Source organism: Amblyomma maculatum, chromosome 3 (assembly GCF_055883805.1).
Source record: "Amblyomma maculatum isolate TAMU_Amacu chromosome 3, ASM5588380v1, whole genome shotgun sequence".
NCBI lineage: Eukaryota > Metazoa > Arthropoda > Arachnida > Ixodida > Ixodidae > Amblyomma > Amblyomma maculatum.
Window position 1 is genome coordinate 92,463,412 of NC_139346.1, and position 19,719 is coordinate 92,483,130.

General features: G+C 48.0%; 1 protein-coding gene and 1 pseudogene across 2 annotated transcripts in view; one reads left to right on the forward strand and one right to left on the reverse strand.

Moving 5' to 3' along the window:
- Nucleotides 1-19,351, forward strand: part of LOC146195303 (uncharacterized) — a 32,218-nt gene extending 12,867 nt beyond the window's left edge. For both annotated transcript variants that reach the window (XM_084597748.1, XM_084597749.1), the window contains exon 4: nucleotides 16,002-19,351. In XM_084597748.1, the coding sequence (XP_084453874.1) occupies nucleotides 16,002-16,472 (471 nt within the window). In that variant the 3' untranslated portion in view covers nucleotides 16,473-19,351. The remainder of the gene's footprint in view (nucleotides 1-16,001) is intronic.
- On the reverse strand, nucleotides 6,371-8,367 carry LOC146195304 (uncharacterized; annotated as a pseudogene).
- Nucleotides 19,352-19,719: the final 368 nt, after the last annotated feature.

The window sequence follows — 19,719 nt, forward strand, 5'->3', positions numbered from 1 at the left end:
TAACCATGTGTTTTGTATGCAATGTTGTTAACATGGCAGACATAGGGAAACCAACCAAACCATTTTCAGATCTCTTTTATAACTGAGTGTCTCTTGTAATGAGATTTAACTGCATCTGCTAAGTTTTTCATCTCTAGGGTCAGTATTTTAGTCAGGGTGCCAATTTATATAATCGATGTTGGGCTGAAAACGGCCACCGAAACGACCATTTTCGGCAAGGTGTAGCTCCCGTTTCGTGCGTGGCACCAAAGCCATCTTGGTCTCATTTGAAAGAGTCGCCTTTCGTCTTCAAATACCGTCTCTGCTGTTTCCATTCACCCATTGGTCGCATAAAAAATCGCAAAAATGAAAACGGGGCATTCGTAATCCCATTGGCTTTCGGGGTGCACGTGACGGCAGAGCGTCACCACATTGGTAGAGCTGGCTGCGGCTTCTGCTCGGCGTGCCCGAGCCGTGGGGAGACTGCGGAGACGTGGCGGCGGTCACGCTTGGTTCTGAATTGCGAGGTGCATTCACAGTGAGATTTTGGCAAAAAAGAAAAAAAAACATTGTTGAATAATAATATCAAGTGATGCCCTGCCCTGGCTGTGTGCATTCAGGCCGACAAAAGTTGCGCACCGAACGATCGAGCGCATGAGCCTGAAGTAGGCCTAGCGTGTTCCCCAGCACGAAAGACTGCTGCTACTGCCAGCGGTCGCACCCGCAGTGACACAGTGATATCGCAGGCCACAGATGGGGAGAAAGTTAAGCTCAAAACAGATACCGCTTGAACTCGCGGCAACTCCAGCGACGAAGCGGTAGTCAGATTGTTTGTGTGACGATGGCGGCAGCGTGACGGACAGTCTGCTTGGCAAAGCGGAGTTCACGGTCGTCAAATGTAAACAGTTTGCCGAGACTGGCGAAGTGTAAAACATACCGCGGTGGTATTCGCATTGAAAAAGGTGATCGTGAATAAGAAACCGCCATCAAACGTATTTTCCAGTGTGTAAATCGCGGGGAAACATCATCGTCATAGAGCTCGCCGCGCGTTTGTGCCGATCGGATCGCGGTCGTGAATGTGCTCCCTTCCCGTGCCACGCAGAGCACTGGGAAGCATCAAGCAGCTCCAAATGACTTTTTTTCTTTTCTTCGCAATGAATGTTCTTTTTATTTGCAGTTGCAGCACGTTCAGTTGTCACTTTTTCGGTGAGACTCGCGCAGCCGGAAAAGTGACAACTGAACGTGCTGCAACTGCAAATAAAAATGAGGTGACATTCGGGGATTTTAAAGCAAAGAGACTACATCCTTGAACGTTTCTAGCCATTTTAATTGTAAATGTGTGCATTGCACCAGTAAACTTCTGTTGAATAATCCCCGTTTCTTTTTTTCTCAGAACATGCATTGTCGACCACTTGCAGTTTTCCGGCCTCTATATCTCGGCATCCAAAGCACATAGAGCTGAAATTCCTTCTGCAATATGAAGCTGAATGTATGCTGTGTGAAATGTAGGAGGCAGATGTTTTGTTTTTGAAAGCTTCTCCAGGCTGCAGAAACGCCGTGTCGTGGCGTACGCAACTGCCGCCGGAGATGATACTTTTGGCCGCCGGGAATGTTAGGCCTAGCACGTTGGGTTCGACCAGTGACGTCAGTCACCATACACATGTTCGTCATCTTGTGCGTCCCGTGATGTCTTCGTCGTGAAGTTTTCTGATCTGCGAACGCTTCGCTTTCTTGCCAAACTTGTTTCTTGGATGAAATTTCATCGCTGGTCGATGCATCTCTTGATCACGACACAGGATACCTTTCGCACTGGGCTGCGACCTAGTGTGTCATGCAGACGACGCAGGCCTAATCAGTCAATCGGGCAGCGCCCTCACGTCACGTGCCCCGAGTAACGAATAGGATTGCGCGTTGGGACATTTTTGTTTTGGCACGTTTTTTTTTTCACTGGCCAGTAAACTGCCGAGAATGGCGATGGTGGCGGGAATTTGAAGAGGGAAAGCTGCTCTTTCAATTGAGACCAAGATTGAGTCAGTAGCATGCATTGAACCGGAGCTGCACAAAGTAGGAAAATTGCAAGTTTGGCATCGATTTCGGTTGAAATTCGGTCAAAAATGACAATATAAACTGTTCTTGCGAGCAAAATACTGAACTTAGAACTGTGAGATCTTGCAGACAGGTGCAGAACTGGCTGCAGACATCGAAAATAATGTTTTTGAAAAATCATTTTTTCTGCAATTCTTTGGTTCTAAGATCCGTGTCCCCTCTTAAGGGGGGAGGAGGGGATCAAAGCTAACTTTCTTATTGACAGAATGGGCTGAAATTTGGCACACCGCAGATTGCAATAAAAAGACAAATATAAAGTTTCATGAAGATATCTTCATTAGTTTTTGTTTCATAGCAATTTATATGTTCGCTGCTCGTGGAAAGCCTGGCACAGTAACAAAACATGGTAGAGAGCCAAGAATACTTTGCATGCTTTTTTCAAGCGCTAATAATTTTTTATCAAACATTACATGCACATGATTGTGCGTCACTGCATAGAGTTGTGTACTTATTGTGAAATAATAAAATAATGAAAAGATAAATAAACATTTCAAGACTGTCCCTAAATACAGCACAGTTTAAGGATCACAGCAAAACAATCTAGATCAAAACAATCTAGATCAAAATCGGTTCATTCATTGTAGTGCTATGCTTTCCACGAGCGAGGTGATCGACAAAAAAAAAAAAAAAAACGAAATTGAGAAAACGGTCTGCAAAGTTTTGCAAGCACTGCACATTTATTAAAAGGCGCCAGGGCTGTAATATTTTACATCACTGCTGTCAGGCATTTTCTTACACTTTTGCCTCTTTGTTTGGTGAGCTATTGAAGCTTTCTTTTTTCTTTGAGTGTTCGTAGTCCTTTTCTTGAGCCCTCCGGACGGCAAGGGCACCAGGATGTACACCCAACTTGGCACACATTTCAGAGTGCGCTCTTTGGTTCCCTGAATTGTACTTTATGACTGCCTCATTTGCAGCTGTCTCGACTGCAAAAGTGAGGCATGCTCGTCCTTTGACAATGTGGACCAAATAACAGAATGCAAACTCTCAGCTGCATTCTGTGTCCTTCCATCCTTGCAGCGCTCTAGCAAGTGGACGTCTGAAAGGTGCTGATACAAGGGCAGCATGGCTTGGGCAACTCTGCTCATAAGCTTATATAGTTATGAGCAGGCTGTGCTTCATTTTTTGCTTCTGCTGCTCTCTGCTCACACCAGCTGAGTAGACCAGGGTGGCACAGTTCATGGTGGGGGTCACTGTCAGTAGATGTTACGTGCCAGTATGTGGCCATGGCAGCTCTGTGCATCGCAGCAACATCATTGGTGTGCCTGCTGATGGCCAGGCCATAGTAGTTGGTGAGCTTTTTTCTGTTGCGTGAGCCCACTTCTGCCACCGAGTGGTTCCCCTTTCTTGGCCTTACTCACTATGGAGCGAAGGCCTGTGCCCATTCTTTTTTTTTGACATGATTTATGCAGTCTTCTTTTGTGACTGGTATAAACCCATAGGGCTGTTCATCTTGCAATGCCTGGAAAACACGGCTGTCTCCATCACAGACAACTGCCGTATATTGCAGGTCGTTCTTGGCCAATGAACGGCCGAAAAGCTGCAATGCGGCCTGCACTTCCATTCTGCCAGAGCCAACTTCCGCGTTTTTTTGGCACCGATGTTGCTGTTTCCACTGAAGGTGTGTTGGGTCACTCTCTGCTGGCCCTAAGCTGCACCCAAGGCAGAAGTTTGAAAGAACAATGCTGTCCAGCACAAGCCCTGTATAAAACTCTGTAATGCACCCTACCTCAATATGGGAGCTATGACCGCGCGTCAACCACGTGCCATCATAAACAACGGTCACATTTTTTGTGAAGCCAACCTTCATCTCTCTGTAAACATTTTTCACAGCAGCTGCGGCATCCCTAAAGGCGCTGCCGGTAGCCTCCTCTTCAGCAGGCTTGAATAACTCCTTCAAGTGACCTTGGAAAGTCTTGCGGTGTAATCCACGATGGGACACATTCATGATGGCCCAGAAATCGTTCAGAGCCGTTTTCCCTTTCCCTATTGTTTTAACAGCTTGCATTGAACGAATGTTCACACCAAACACCCGTGCACCTTCCTTCCTTTGAGATGACCACTGGGACTCGATTGGGCCACAAGCAGTGCATGACAGCACCATTTTCACGGCCAAACCGAGTCTTGTACTGCAGAGTACACTCACAGAACGCTGTTGACAGCTTGGGCACAAAGTTTTAGTGAGCAATGAGTGGACTGTTGAAACTTGAACAAGAATAAACTCACTGTCAGAAGGAGCCAAAAGTTGTTCCTCGCCTTGCTGTTTCATCAAGCTCAACTTCCGTTGAGTTGCGGACATTGCGCGAAGGGAGTCGTGAACGCCACATGCCTGCGCTTCTGCCGTAATTGCAGACACGAAACGTGGCTCGTGGCGCGCCTGAATGGTGCGACGGTCGGGTGACGAATCATCCGGTGAATTTTCAGGCACCCCACTGTAGCTCGTCGACGGTTGGGACTCATCCGCAGGCTGGATGTCCAAGTCACGTGATGCGCCCGAGACAGAGTACACCGTCTCCGCTGGCGATGGTGACCTTCGACCAGCGTCGCTTGCAACGGCGCGATCTTGGCTGCTGATTATCGCGGCCGCTCACCGCGGTGTGAGAGCCTCCGCTGGTGCGTCATTCGTCGTCTGGGTGATCGGCGTTGATGGCATAGGGTGATTACCAGCTTCGCTGCTGCTATCGAACGGTGCAAGATAGCATGCCACGCTGTCCGCATGTTCAGTCGGGTGCTCGGCCAGCTCCGTGTCTCGTGCTGGCTGCCATATTTTTCCCGCCGTAGGAGGCTTGCGCTTCCGTTTTCTGAAGGCGTGCGTCGTCAAAAATTTCTTCTCAAACGAGCTACGATCCATCTCTATCATGGGAGTTGCGAGAAATAAAGACGCCGGCGTGGTTTGTGAAAGACAGCAGCGTTTCGCTGCTGTTGCCAACTTGCCCACTGCCGCAGCAGCAGCCAATGGGAAGGCGCCTTTCAACATGGCAGCCAATCGGAGGTGCGCTTTCATCGAAGGACCTGCGTGATCCACCCCTGGCAGACCCACGCTTCTTTTGTGTTTGTGCGATTGTTACAAGATGGCGATGACCGAAGAATTCACAAACGGCACGGCGCGACGCTGAGCTTTCGAACGATACCAGGATGGCGGCGCTCAGTAGCAGAAGAAAGCGCAAGAATTCACGAACAAAACAAGACCAAGATGGAGGCGCTCAGTTCGGTGGGAGAGGAATGGCGCGCACGCGAAGTTTCAGCGCTTGCTTGCTGCTCCGCGGCTGCTGCCGCTTGTTATATAATTAATTTTGAGGTATTCTGGGCATTGATAATTACAGAAAGGGTAGTTTATAAGACATACTTCCGGAATATATAATCTTCGGTTTTCAAAGGTCGTGTCCCCCATTAATGGTTTACTGACGTCCGGTCCCTCAAAATTCCTTTCAGTGGTCCGCTGATGCATTGCAAGGCAAGAGACTTCGCTTCCTTATTGGATTTTCCGATTTCAGCCCAGGCTATGGGTGAATGCACTGGTTTAAATCTCACCACGGAGTAGTTTTCAAGACCATCGCTTCGCCAGCGATGGTCTTGAAAACTACTCCGTGGTGAGATTCCGGAAAACTACTCCGGAAAACTACTCCGGCCTTAGCGAACATCGAAGACATCGATGCGCGGTTCTCTGATAACATTCCAACGATAACAAGCTACACTCAGGGAGATGTCATCAGATGCTGCCATCAGAAACCCATGCCTTTTAAGGGGGGATGAGGGGATCGGAGCAAACTTTTTTATTTTTTGACTTAGAGGGATGAAATTTGGCAGGCTGGCTTGAAATAGCATCAAACAGAAAGGTATAAAGTTTCAAAATGATAGCTTCAGTAGTTTTTATTTTACCATTGTTTATATGTTGGTAACATGTTGCTTGCTCGTGGAAAGCCTAGCATGACAGCAAAATGGGCTATGGGTCTGTAAATGTTCTTAATAGTTACTAAGAAGTGTGGTCTAGGTCAAGATTCTCCTTAAATTTTTTTAAACTTCTCTGCTCTTTTCCTAAATGACTTACTATACATCTTCTCTTTATGTTTAGAAGGTATCATGCTCTAATTACTGTGTAATAAAAAAATGGTGAGCCTAAATAGCAAATCTGAGACTGTCTTGATGTAAAGCACATTTCAGCAATTACAACAAGACAAACGGGATAAAAATCCATGCACCCATTGCGATGCTGCGCTTTCCACAAGCAAGGTGGTAAGTTCAAAACGAAGTTTTCAGAAAACAAGCTCGAAAGTTCCAAACAGGCACACACTGTCTAAAATGCTCCTGCACTGTAAAATTTCATGTCTCTGGCAGCAGGCAATTTCTTAGACCTTTGTCCTTTCAAAAGATGGGCTTTGTGCGCCTTCTTAATGCGCTGAGAGTCTTTCTCGGCGGCCCGCTGAAGAGAAAGGGCTCCAGGGCGCAGGCCCAATGTTGTGCACAGGTTTGAATATGCTCTCAGATTGCCTGAGTTGTACTTCAAAATCGCCTCGTGCACTGCTGTTTCCACAGCGAACAGTGAGGCATGCTGGTCTTTCGATAATAGTGACCAAATCACTGAATGGAGGCTCTCAGCCGCATTTTGAGTTTTGCCTCCCCTGCACCGGGCCAGCAACTGAGGGTCTGAGAGGCGCAGGTACACTGGCAGAAGTGCTTCAGCGACCTTCGGTGATAACTTGTACTTGTGAGGGGGTGGTGGTTGTCCTTCTGCCTCTGCTGATCGATGTTTGCACCAGCTAAGGGGCCAGGGGGACGCAGCTCATGATGGGGCTCACCATCCGTCGACGTCACATGATAATAGGTCGACATTACTGCCCTTTGCATTTATTCAACTTCTGAGTGGTTCCGCAGAGCGAGGCCATAGTAGTCAGTCAGTTTTTTCATCAGCTGCTGTGTCAGGCCCCTCTTTCCACCTAGTGGCTCTCCTTTTTTAGCCTTGCTGACCAGGGAGCGAAGTGCAGCACCCATCCTTTTTTTTCACGTGCTTTATGCAGTCCTCTTTGGAGAGCTGCACAAAACCATAAACTTCTTCGTCACACAGAGTGCGGAACATGCGGCTGTCCCCATCACAGGCTATGTTTGTGTACCGGAGATCATTCTTGCTCAAAGAGCGCCTGAACAGCTGCAGTGCAGCCTCCACCTCCATTCGTCCAGAATTCACATCAGTGTTTTTCTGGCACTGGTGCTGTTGCTTCCACTCAGCATAAGTGGGGTCACTTTCAGCTGGCTGTCTGCTGCACCCAAGGCAGAAGTTCGAGAGAACCACACAGTCTAACACAAGCCCTGTATGAAACTCAATTACACAGCCTACGCCAGTGTGGGAACTGTGGCCACGTGTCAGCCACGTGCCATCGTACACGACTGTAATATTCTTTGAAAAGGTAGTTTCCATTTCTGTGTACACCTTTCTCACTGCCTCTACAGCATCTGCAAAAATGTTGTTTGCAGCTGCTTCTGCAGCAGGCTTGAAAGACTTTTTTTAGATGCTCCTCATATGTTTTGTGGTGTAATCCTCTATGTGAAACATTCATGGTGGCCCAGAAGTCATTGAGAGCAGTTGGTCCTTTACCAATGCTCTTTATCGCTTGAATTGATCTGATGTTGATATCAAAGGCTCTAGAACCACTCTGCCTTTGTGAAGACCATTCAGATTGGAGGGCACCACAGGAAATACACGAAAGCACCATCTTCACAGCTAGCCCTAATTTAGTTTCCCGATGCACTGTTAGGCCAGGCTGGTGACAAATTGGGCAAAGCATGGAACTAATCAGCGAGTTCAAGGCTGCTACTTGCACAAGCATAAATTCATCTTCTGGAGGTGCGGAAATGGCATCTTCTCTTGAGTCAGTCAGCGCAAACTTGCGCTCCGTAGCTGAAACCGCGCGAAGCGATTCGCAAACACTCGATGCTTGCACCTTTGCCGTTTCCGCGGACACAAATCGTGTTTTGAGGTGAGCTTGAATAGTGCGACGCTCACTGGATGAATATTCGTCACTGCGATGATCGGCCACCGGCGAGTCCGTGGAAGCGAGCGTGCACCCGCGATCGCCGTAGTAACTCGTCGATGGCTCGGCCGCCGGCGCGTCCGCGAAAGCGAGCGCGCGCCCGCGAACACCGTAACTCGTCGATGGCATAGGATTGCCTTCACTCGCGGTTGTCGGCTGTGGACACATTTTGGAGTTGAAAAACACATCGCAGAAACGTGTCTCCACTGTGCAGTCAGGCGGTAATGACTGTTGCAAGACCACTCCACTCGACGAGCTTGTGCCGGGACGCTCGCATACGGTGACATTCACTGGCGTGTCGGTCCTCACTGGCGAATTAACGTTGCGCCCACGGCTCAACGGCGAGAAATTGTGGCCTGTCTCACCTTCGCTGGCTGGTGCCTCACCCGACGAACTTGCAGTGGCACGTCCGTGCACGGCGAGACGCACGTGTGCGGCGACGCTCACTGGCATGTCGATCGTCGCTGGTGAAGTAACATTGCACCCGTGCCTCGACAGCGCAGCACGTTGTTGGTTGTTCTCACAATCGCTGGCTGGTGCCCGACTCGGCAAGAGATCGCACAGCACATTGGGAGAGAGATCGCATAGCACGTTGGGCGCGTACTCCGCCGATTCCGAACGGACGCTCGGCTCGGTAGAACCACCTGTTGATGATCGCCGCTTCTTCCTTGCTGTAACAGGCTTGCGTTTTCGCTTCCCGTAAGCATGCTTTGTCCGGAACTTCTTTTCGAACATTCGCTGATCCATTGCACGTGGTCAAAGACTCGAAACGCAAGAAAAAGAATTGCTTTCCAGCGGCGGACAAAGCAGACGCTCCTTGCGCTGGCTGCCATTATTGCGGCGGCATCAGCCAATGAGGAGGCGCCTAGCAACACGTCGCGGCGCAGAGCCAATCGGGGCGCGATATTCATTGGCTGCTTCGTGCTGCCGTCCTGCGGATATTTCTTTTTTGTGCGCTTGCTAGCTGGCGGAGAAGGAAGGGAGGGGTTGGGACAAAGAGCTGAAGAGTCTGGCTTTCCAACGATGCCAAAATGGCGGCGCTCCGTGGCGGGAAAGTCAAGCAGTCATGCCGTGAACTTGGCAGCTTTTTCGCGGTTCGGGAAGAATATCTCGACGCCGGCACCGATAAATATATTTATTTAGACTACTTAGAGTTTGTTTTTTGGTGAAATATTTCAGGAAAACATAGAAATAATGTTGTAGATTCCGAAAAGCGCACTTTTCAAAAATCGATTTTTTTCCGCGATTTTCGCGATCTGATCCCCGCATCCCTCCTTAAAGGAGACACGTGCTGGTGCAAAGCACAGTAAGCTTCGTGGGACCGTCCTGTTGTGCACAAACATAGATGGCAGTGACAGGTGGCTGCCATCTGTCATCAGGAAGTCTTGCAAGCCGCGGTGCTTTGGGACTTATGTTTTAATCCGCTACAGACACAACAGAATGGCTTGGATGACGTGCGAATTGTTCGCCGAGTGGCTGGTTGAATTCGATCATGACATGACGAAGGAAAACAGGAAGGTCTTACTTGTGCTCGACAACTGCCAAACGCATCACGTGCAGCCTTCTCTGACTGCGGAGACCACACTTTTTCTGCCACCGAATGCGACGTGTAAGATTCAGCCTCTGGACTTGGGCATCATTCACGCACTCAAGATTTCTTATCGGTGGCGCGTAATCCAGCGGATGCTGATTGCAATTGAGAGACCAGGTGCTGTCGCTCCATTTCGGGTCTCTTTGACGCTGTGGGAATGCTTAAGTTCTCTTGGATTGAGCTAACTGCGGAGAGCATTGTGAATTGTTTCTGTAAGGAGTCCAGGAACGACGGAAAAGGTTGTCGAACAGTCTTGCGATCTTACACAAATAGATTTGTAGCAACGCGTAGTTGACGCGCAACTGGCCGTACCTGATGTTGCTTGGAACGACTTCGTGGGTGCAGACGATGACACTGAGATAGCAGAGCCATACACTGACGAAGCCATAGCATGCGAAGTGCGAGCAACTAAAGGCGTAGACTCCGGAGAAGATGTCGAGAATGATGACTTGCCGCTAGTTGCCATGAGCGCTTCAACAATGGTTACTTACATCGCGTCCCTGAAACAGTTTGTTGCCAGCAAGGGCCTTGGAGATGAACACTTGGCCGCTCTGGACAGGCTAGAAAACGTCGAAGTAGCGTGCACTTTGTAAAAGCAGATGCAAATCACAGATGTTTTTAAAAAATAAACGCAGTCTTTTTGATTTTCGTCTGTATAATATGAGAAGTCCACTTCAAAATCAGCGTGACCGTCAGGTTCATTATAAGTGGACTCGACTGTATAAACTCTTTATTGAATCCTATTCCCGATGTGCCAAGCAACTAAAACTGAAAGTTTCAGCTCCATCGGAGCTGCAGGTTTTTGTTTTAAGACTGGTATTTTCATTTCTTCGTGGTCAACTTGCTGATCTGGCCACCAGCGTAGCCGGTGACAACATAAACAAACGCTGTGTCAACCGCGGTCACGTGAGGCCAATGTGGTGTACCAAACGGCACTCATGCCACTGTTAGCGCTTTTAACCTAGGCAATAGTGCGGTGCCTGTGGGCGGGATTCAGGAGCACGTTGGCACCCGAGTACGAAAGCCGCATGAGCTGGCCCGCTCGAACAGTGTACACACTACACTGAAACACGTTTCAAAAGCAATACATAAAATGCGCATCGTGTGCCGTCCAACTCAGTTTTTGTGCAATCTTCAAGTACCATATGAAAGCGCAGCAGCGTAGAGTATAAGGTGCGGCGCGCTACATCAAGGGACCCAATACCCCGTCGCGTCTTAGCACCATTGTTTACGCTGCTCGTGGCCAGGCCCGAATCTGGCCCCAGTCACATTATGAATGTAGATGATAAGCTCATATGGCTTACAGCACAAGATGCTGCAAACTTACGGCAATGGCGGCGCCCGCGAGCGCGGCGGACGACGGCGCTTTGCCCATCTGCTTCTCCCTAATCGCTGCTGGGCCTACATTGCTTAGCATCAAAGCCACAGCGGACAGCATTTCGTAAGTGATCAGTGAGGCGCTTTACTATTTTAGTAAAAGGCCCACACTCTTAACGCCATTGTTTTGTGGTGAAGGAAATTATTTTCGACGAAGCCTTAGCAGCAGAGCTAGTGTACAAGCACACGTGCACCGCACCGGCGGAAGGCTGTAAGCAAAAACTACCGTCATATGGCTCAACTTTTCTCAAAAAGCATTTACTTTTTAGATTCCCTTTTTCGCAGCCTAGCCTAAAATTATTACGAGAAAAACAAATTTTAGCATGCTTTCCTGACACAGGCGCAAGGGATCTGCTGTATTGGTGGCGCAGATAGCTTGCAGAAGGCTCGAGGGCATGGCTGGCGTGGGTGTGTTGGATGGGGGGAGGGGGGGGGGGGCAGCAGTGCTGCCACGGATGATGGCGGCAGTCACACTGAAGGTGGATGTGTGGGCAAGAACTAAATCGCACTTCACAACAGTCTGTGTTCTGTCTTCAGAGACATGCATGCTGAGTACACTTATTGGGAGTCATGCTAGTCTTTGAGCAAGCGCGAACACAGTAGTGCATCGTCAGCTTATCGGCACAGGCTCAGCAGCAGATGACGCGGAGTCAGTCTGTGACATCACCAATCGTGTCAACGTGGCGGTCGCTGTCGTTGGAAGGAGCTTCATTGCCTCAATTTCAGTCACTTCATTTGAAATAAAAATGCATCTAGGGCTCTCAAATTACAGAAATAAAATAATCAGGTCCAGTATTATCTGCCAGACTACAAAATAGCAATATATTGTATGGCCATGGCATCACCCCTTTAAACCCCACAAACCAAACAAGTCGCCATAAACTTTCACCGCCGCCTGCGTGGCCTGTGACATATCGGCTGTAGCTACTTGGTTGGCAGCAGGTTGGTGTTTTTTTTTTTTTCAAGTGGCATTGAAATGTCGTGTATTCCCCCGCAGCGAGACAATCCCATCACCGTATGGCCATAACCAGTCTACAGCATTTCACGACTAGCGAGAATATTGATATCTAAAGGGTTGCAGTTTGAAGCTGCATCTTTTATGGTTAAGGGGCATATCCTGGGAAAACCAGTCAAGCGCTGAGGTAGGGAAACCCTCTCTGTAACCTTCTCTGGAGCATGGTCTTGTCTGTTCATGCCCCAGTGTCCACCTCTGCAACAGCAGTGGCACCGGTGGATTTTGCGTCATCAAGCTGCATCTCATGATCCTCCTTGGGCAAATAGGAAAGCTACGAAATCAAGCCATAGCAAGAACAGAAAAAGAAAGTCTCGCCGACCAAAGCAGCATTGTAGGCAGGAAGTTGCTTCCGGTTCGTCATGCACTCCCCTCTCTCCGTGGGTCGGACGAGCTAGCAAAGAAAGGCACAGAGCCCTCTCCAACTCACTGGAGTCACTGTACATGGGTCAAGGGGGGGGCCTTAGTTCACACCGCGCTCTTATCCATCCTTTCCTCCTCTGATTGCCCCTTTCATTCGGCTTGATGTCGCATACCAGCGGTTACGGTGTGGCCAGCGTTTGAAAGCAGTGGTTGAAGGAATTGCAGTGCTTGTAGGTGAAGACACAGGACAAGGACACCCACACAACTGCTCTGAACAGTACTGTCTTCATTCTTTTTCATTTAAAGAACGCTGTGATCCTATAATGACTGGCTGAAAGCAACTGACCCTGCCAAACATACCATACGCAGCATTGCTACTGTGACCAATGGGGCGGCGGCTGGAGAATGGGGACGTGGCATCCGCCTTATGGGTCCGAGCGGGGTGCTTGTACACACCGTCGGCTTTGAATCAATCGATCAACCGAACCGTAACCCGAGCCACCTGGCCAGCCATGCCGTGGCCGTGAGCGCTTACGGCTTTGCAGTGGGCGTTGCGTCGTTGCTTTAGAAAGGAGCGGATAGTGACTGCAAGGCAGCAGTGTTCATTCTCAGCAAAGACGTTGGTAGCCATGGGGCGGCCAGGCCACAGCCTTCAACGATTTAGGCCTTTTGGTGGAGATACCAGTCTGTTCGTGCTGCCTGATGCACTGAGCCATGAAGCTTACCTCTAGCAATTATGTCTTGCCATCAGCCCTCTGTGAGTTCCACTCGGTCATGACCTTACTGAAGTTGTCAAACAGCATGGTCAGTTTCGCGGCGAGGCCATGGCCACGATTGCCTGTAACCAACCTCACACGTTGGCAACCTGTGGCACACTGCAGGGCACCCAAGAGAATGTTCATAATATTGATGCTGATAATTGCGTATGGCCCGTGGCCACTTTTTTGTCACTGCTTGTACCAAGTGCAGTGTAACTTTTAGCATTCGGCATGAACAGCATTACTACTGTCAAGCATAGTCAGAGAAATGTCAATGCTTGCAACGCGATTGTCCAACGGTCATGTAGCCCTGGTGTTGGTTCAGTGCTCAGGAGGAAGGAAAGAAGCTGCTCAGCCTAGGGAGACATGGACAGAGGCTGATGTCCTCCACTCTGAAGGGGAGCAGTGTCGAGAACTATCTCCACTGGCAGGAGAGTCTCCTTTGGGGAGTACTTGATGCCTCATTCTTGACTCATAACCAACTATAGTGCTGGGGAAACTAGTATCAACTCTGGATAGGTACTAAGCGAAAAAACGTGAAATGAGGTTATGATGTGGCTGCGGGCTTTTAACGAATGGAGCTGCAAGCCTCAAGCAGGCACTTCAAAACCCCTGAGGGACTCTAAATGATATAACATTATTAACATCTACCCTGGTCATGATAAGGTGCTATTGAACTTGGGTTTTGTGATGTATCTAGTCATAGTCCAGTCTCGCTGGGCGCTACTCATGTATTGAAACGGTATCGAATGAGAGTGAAACATTTCCAGTTCTTATGCCAACTTCTCTTGCATGTTTTGTTTTTCTTTGCTTGGGCGTATAAATATTCTTTTAGATTTGCAGGTCAGTACAAATTGACATCCACCTAGTGTTGGTCACTGGTTTGCAGGACCTTGCCCACTGACTGCACTGACTTGCCCACTGACTGACTGCAAGTGTGACTGCACTTTTTTATTGTTTGTAGCTCCCTTCCTTTTTTCTTTTTTTTTTTCAAAAGTAAGCTGTCTTTCCTTTTAAATTGGTCTAGCTCTGTGTTATTCTGTGCTCCAGATAAATTTGTTGCTCTATAGCCTCCAACTTTATGCTGCAAAACGGAGAATATCCCGTTTCAGAAATTGCTTCGGACTCATTTCCGGCTTTTTGCACTCATTGCACACGTACAGTCAAATCTCGTTACTACAAACACCACATTAACAAATTTTTTAAAAATCCCCAACTGATTTCCTATATTTTCAATGTAAAAATATTTCTGAATTACGAATATCAGTACAGCGTATGTTTCAGAATAACGTACATATCTTTTTCCTTTATAATCTAGGAACATCAGTATTACGAATTCGGCTAAAATTAAAAGCGCCGCAGCTCGCAACTTTCGCGTGAAACAAAAACCGCCATTTGATGGTTCATGGACTGTAGCCATCATCATCAGCATATCTAGTGCCAACTCCTAGCGCCACCACAAAGCTGTGGTTTAATAAGCAGTAGCCAGCAGGCCTCGCTGCCTGTGGCCTGCCCTTTTTTTTTGTGTGTGTGTTGTGCATGGATGCTGTTTTATTCGTTTGCGGTCGTTCATCCGTGCCATTCACACGTGCGGGAAGGCGTGTTTTTTTTTTTGTCTCTAATTATCTTATTGTGAAGTTTGTGCTAGATCCAACGATGATTACAGCCTGTGAAGGTGCCAAGAAAATAAGTGAGCAGCTTTCATTCCAAGAAGTCAATGCAGGTAAAAATTGAATTGGCCTCTCCAGACTGTCCGCCGCGATCATTTTGAAAGACCGAGAGGGAACACTGAATATGAGCTCATATCGAACTCTGATGTTTTTTAGAGCATTGACAAAGTTCATACTTTCATTGCTCGGAGGTGTTGTGTAACGCGGAAGGTGTATGGGCTGTAGTGGAGTAATGTAGTGTGTAGTCTGTGTAGTCATGTGTGCTGCACGCGGGACAAGAAAATAATTGATTTCTTCAAATAAATCAGCTTTGAAGTTAGTGTGACATTTTCATTTGAGATTTCGCTTGTCTACACATGTTTACAGCCAAGGGACTACGTCATTTTTATATGAAGGCTTGACCACGGGCTTATAACCACATATTTTTCATTACAGCGATGTTTCAAAATAACGAATAAGATCTTGCGGTCCCACGGGATTTGTTGATATATCGAGATTTGACTGTATGGTGGTTTCCCTTGCCTCATTGTGAAAGAGTCTGGAAACTATGGAGCTTTTTTTTTCATGTAGTCAGTGGATTTATGCCTGCAATGGCTGTCATTAGAATGATATGTATTAAAGATACAGTACGCAGCGTCAACCAAAGGTACCGAGGCTAGATGCACTGACTGTGGTTTCAATGGCCAAACACTTGTGCTAAGAATAATGTGTGTCACTTTTGCTCTGGAAGGTGTAGTGCTCTATTCTCTTGGCTGGACATATCTTGATCCTCTCCGGTTGTGTGCGTGTGGCTTTTATGCTGATGGGAGTGTAGCTTAATACAGTTATTACTGTGTGCGTGCACAGCAAAACTATATGGCTCAACTACCCTCAGATAGTGGTAATGCTTGCTATTGTAAGCTTGTCAGCTGTTTTATGCCATGCAATTTGGGCTTCAGAAGAGACTTGGCGGATCACGGACCATGCCAGTCACACCTTGAGCCGGTTGCCCCATGGGAGGGTGTTCAGTTAATCAATGTTCAGTATAGTAGCCATACATTGGCATTTTCTGGGGCCAGGCAGGCAGTTAGAATTTGCTGGCTTTCTAACCTGTGCTCTCATGCCCATTTCTGCATGGTGCAGGAGACTCCACGGCGGACCCCTGCCAAGCAGGCACGTGGTAGTGCCAAGAAAGGCCCAGCTTCCAAACGGTCCAAGAAGGAGGAGGAGGAGGAGGACGAAGAGGAAGAAGAGGTGTCTGCTGAGGAAGCCTCAACAGCAACCACTGTTGAAGAGGAGTCTGCCAGCAACAAGGACACCAGCAAGGAGAGCAAGGAGCACAAGAAAGAGGAGGTGAACAACGAGGAGAGTGCAAGTAAGGCCCGGCAAGCAGACTCAGAGGCCGACGCAGACGAAAAGAAGGAAGAGCCAGAGGTTAACAACAAGGAGGACAAAGCGGCGGAAAGCAAGGCTGACGTGGAGATGACTGATGCGAAAGCAGAGACGGAAGCTGCACCGGCTGCCAAGGAGAACACCACCTCCGTGGGGGACAGTGCACCCACAGCGGCAATGCCAGCGGCTGGCCCCAAGCCCCCCGAGGAAGTGGCCGCCTAGTGTGCACCGGCATCAGACCGGTGCTGCTTGCACCCTCTCGACATCACACCTCTTTTGCGTTGTCCCAACGTGGCCTGTCTGTTGTGGGTTTTGCAAGGTTCGGTAGGAGTCTGTGCGGCATGGCAGTTCTTTTTGTTTTCTCGTTCTCTTTTTCTTTTGCTGCTTGTCACATTTGACTGAGGTTTGTCCCAACATAGGATTGTGAGTAATGGCAAAGATTGCAGCAGTCACTTGCAAATTGTGTTTGCTCAGCAGCTTTCTGGAAGGGCCGAAGAGAAGTGTCCATGTGTCCATATTTATTTGCTGGCTTGCATTTTCGTTTTCTGCATTCGGTTTCTAGTTTCGTCTGCAGCCTTGGGCATTGTGTTAAATACTTTCTTAGAGTATGGTCCACAGCTTGCGTGGGCTGCTTTGGGCAGATTAGGACGGATTAAAACTTATATCATTGGCAATGTAAATTTTGCAAGGTACCACTTCTGAAAATGGCATTTGTTGTCATTTCATGGCGGCTTTTGCCGAGACTTCCAGGATAGGCACACACTGGTCCTTTATTCGGAAGGCTTCTGCGGCTGCCAGCTTGTGCTTGCCTTTATTTTTCTGACCTCTTACGAAGCTTGCAGCCCTGGGCAACACACAGGATCAACTTTGGGATGACGTTGAACAAAAGGCAAGGAAGCATGGTACTTTCTTAGTCTTCTCTTTCTTTTGGGGAGCTCTCAGAGTCTGACATTGGCTGCTGGATAGCCACTGCTCTTAACCATGCAGGAACTTGTATTGCATTAGGCTCTCTTTTTCAGTCAGCAGCTTCGTGTGCCCTTGACGGACCTTTCAGGCACTATGTAACCACTCTTTATTTTTTTTTTTTTAACTGTGCAAGTGGCATGCTTGGTTCTTATACTGAGGTGCCAGTCTGCGAGGGCCTGATGCCGGGCACGGGTCTATCCTGCTCTGTATTTGGTCGAGTTACTTGTACGTTAATTGCCTGCTCATAAACGAGTCATGGTCATCTCTTCCTTCGCGTCTGGTCATATAGGAGGAGCGAGCTTAGGTGTGGGAGGTGTGATGTGGATTGTGCGAAATGCCTCCTACATTCGTCGTTTTTTTTTTTAATCTCTCTTTTCGAAAGAGTTCATTGCATTGCGTAATGGTGTCGCTGGTCTCTCGTTTGGCGTCGGTGGTTGCCGCTTGTGTGCCGTCGCCTCTCGTTCTGTGAACTTGCCTGGACGGAGCAATTAGGTCTCGATTGGTTTAGCAACACAGTAACGGGGTGTCGGTCCTAGAAATTGAGGAGAAAAGTACAGCTGCCGCCCTGAGCCGCTGGGAGAGAAGCGCATCATAATCAGCCATTCGTTTCTTTTTCGTTTAATTAATCTCTGTGCCCACCTTGGCAGGTAGTGTGAGACTGGCGACCTGCTAGGCGAAGGATGCAACATCTGAGCTCGATTAGAGCCCTGAAGCGATTTTGTAGAATGTTTTAGTTTGGAACTTTTGCATACGCAGACATCATCAGTTTGGTACAGTTTTTCTAGTGAATAGTGGGCTTGTATCGAACGGGTCTTTTCCCAATTTTTTCTTTCAGTTTGTCCCTAAACAGACAATGCTGGAACCCCTTTTGGCTGCGGGATACCTCAAGTGGAAGCGTTTTCATGTGGTAGCAGCAACGCACTGTAAATACGTGCATTTGCTTTCCCGCCCACTTCCCGTTACGCACACATTGCAAACAATTTGAGCTTTCCATTTACTTTGTGCCTCCTTACATCCCTTTTTGTACATGCCCTTGGCAATTTTTTTTTTTTCAAATGGTATAGAAGGGCACATATGTGCTTGACATGGGTGATGCAAGTTTTTGCTTGTCTGGGTGTGCAAGTCTTTTGAGACGGATTTTTTCACTGAAGTGAATGGCGTGGGAAGCTCGATGCAGTGTGGCAGGCTTGCTGTTCCAAGTCATTCAGCATGGTGCATGCAGCATTCCTGTGGTTCTGGTGTGTGGTTAATGCTGCATCGTGTTCCGCCTGATCTTATGTGTCGGATTGACCTTCAGCGCTGCACATGAGAGTATCGCGGGCTACCAGAACTCGTCTCTCTGGCCTGCAGTGGCGCTGCGACTTGGCATCGCACAGCGACATCATTGTGAGCTCACGTGTGCCAATTGTCACTGTGTATGCAGTGGGTTGTGGTGGGACTGGTTTGAACTTCTCTGCGAGTGTTTCGTGTGCGTTTTGCTAGCAGTGGCAAAGGCGCCTGTGAGCATTTTAAATTGAAAGTTGTCTAGTTTGTGATCTCTGGCCAGTCGTTCTCCTAGCTAGTGTCATACCTTGGGGTTAAAGTGAAAAGGTCCTCAGTTATTGTTTTCTCCCATTGGCTGTAATTGCTTTCACATCATTGTCAGAGTTGTGAGTGAAATTTGGATGTTTGTGCATTTTGTTAGTTGTTACAGTCATGTAAATGTGTTTTAAGCCAAGAAAGTGGTATAGGACCTACCACTGTTTTCTACACAAGTGTGCTCTTCACATTTAATGTGTAATATTAGTTTGTCCGTTTCTCTTCACTGCTGGAAGACAGTTCATACCTTGTCATAACTACTATTTTTTTCTGCGTATTGACGGAAAGGCGGCTGTGTGTTGGGCTGGCGTTTGCAGAGAGGATGACTGCTATTTTTGGACATGCCCTCGAACCTTGCCATCGGTGCAGTGGTCTTGTGCTTACCAGATGCAGGCATAGCTGATTTTCTTGTGTCATTTGTTTTCCGTTTTTCTACTTCCTGCATCGCCTTTGTAGTCGTTCCTGCTCCCCTTGTAATTTTTGTTTCATGCTCTCATTTGCTCTTTTTCATTCATGACGATGGCAATTGTAAATCCAATAAAGTTTCCATCAAAGTATCTCAAGTGTAGTGTTTGCGTGTGGGATGGTTGCAAGGCCACGAGGTATAGGTAATGGGGAAAGTATGCTTGCTTGGCCTTTGTGATATGTTCCGGGTTCATGCACTGAAACTTGGTCCAAAGTTTCAACAAGTTGGGGTTGTATTATGCGTTTAGCAATCAATAATATATGTGCTATTATACAAGCTGCCCAAACCTGGTTGTGCGTGATACAAAAGGTAGAGAGCAGTTCGACTTGCCAATCACAGGCAGAAAAGCTACCATGACAAGGCTGTTACCTTTGAGATGAAGTGGTTTGCAGTATCTCAGGGTCACAGGGATGAAGCACTTGACTACAACCATGTACTTATGTACGAGCTGGCCCAGTC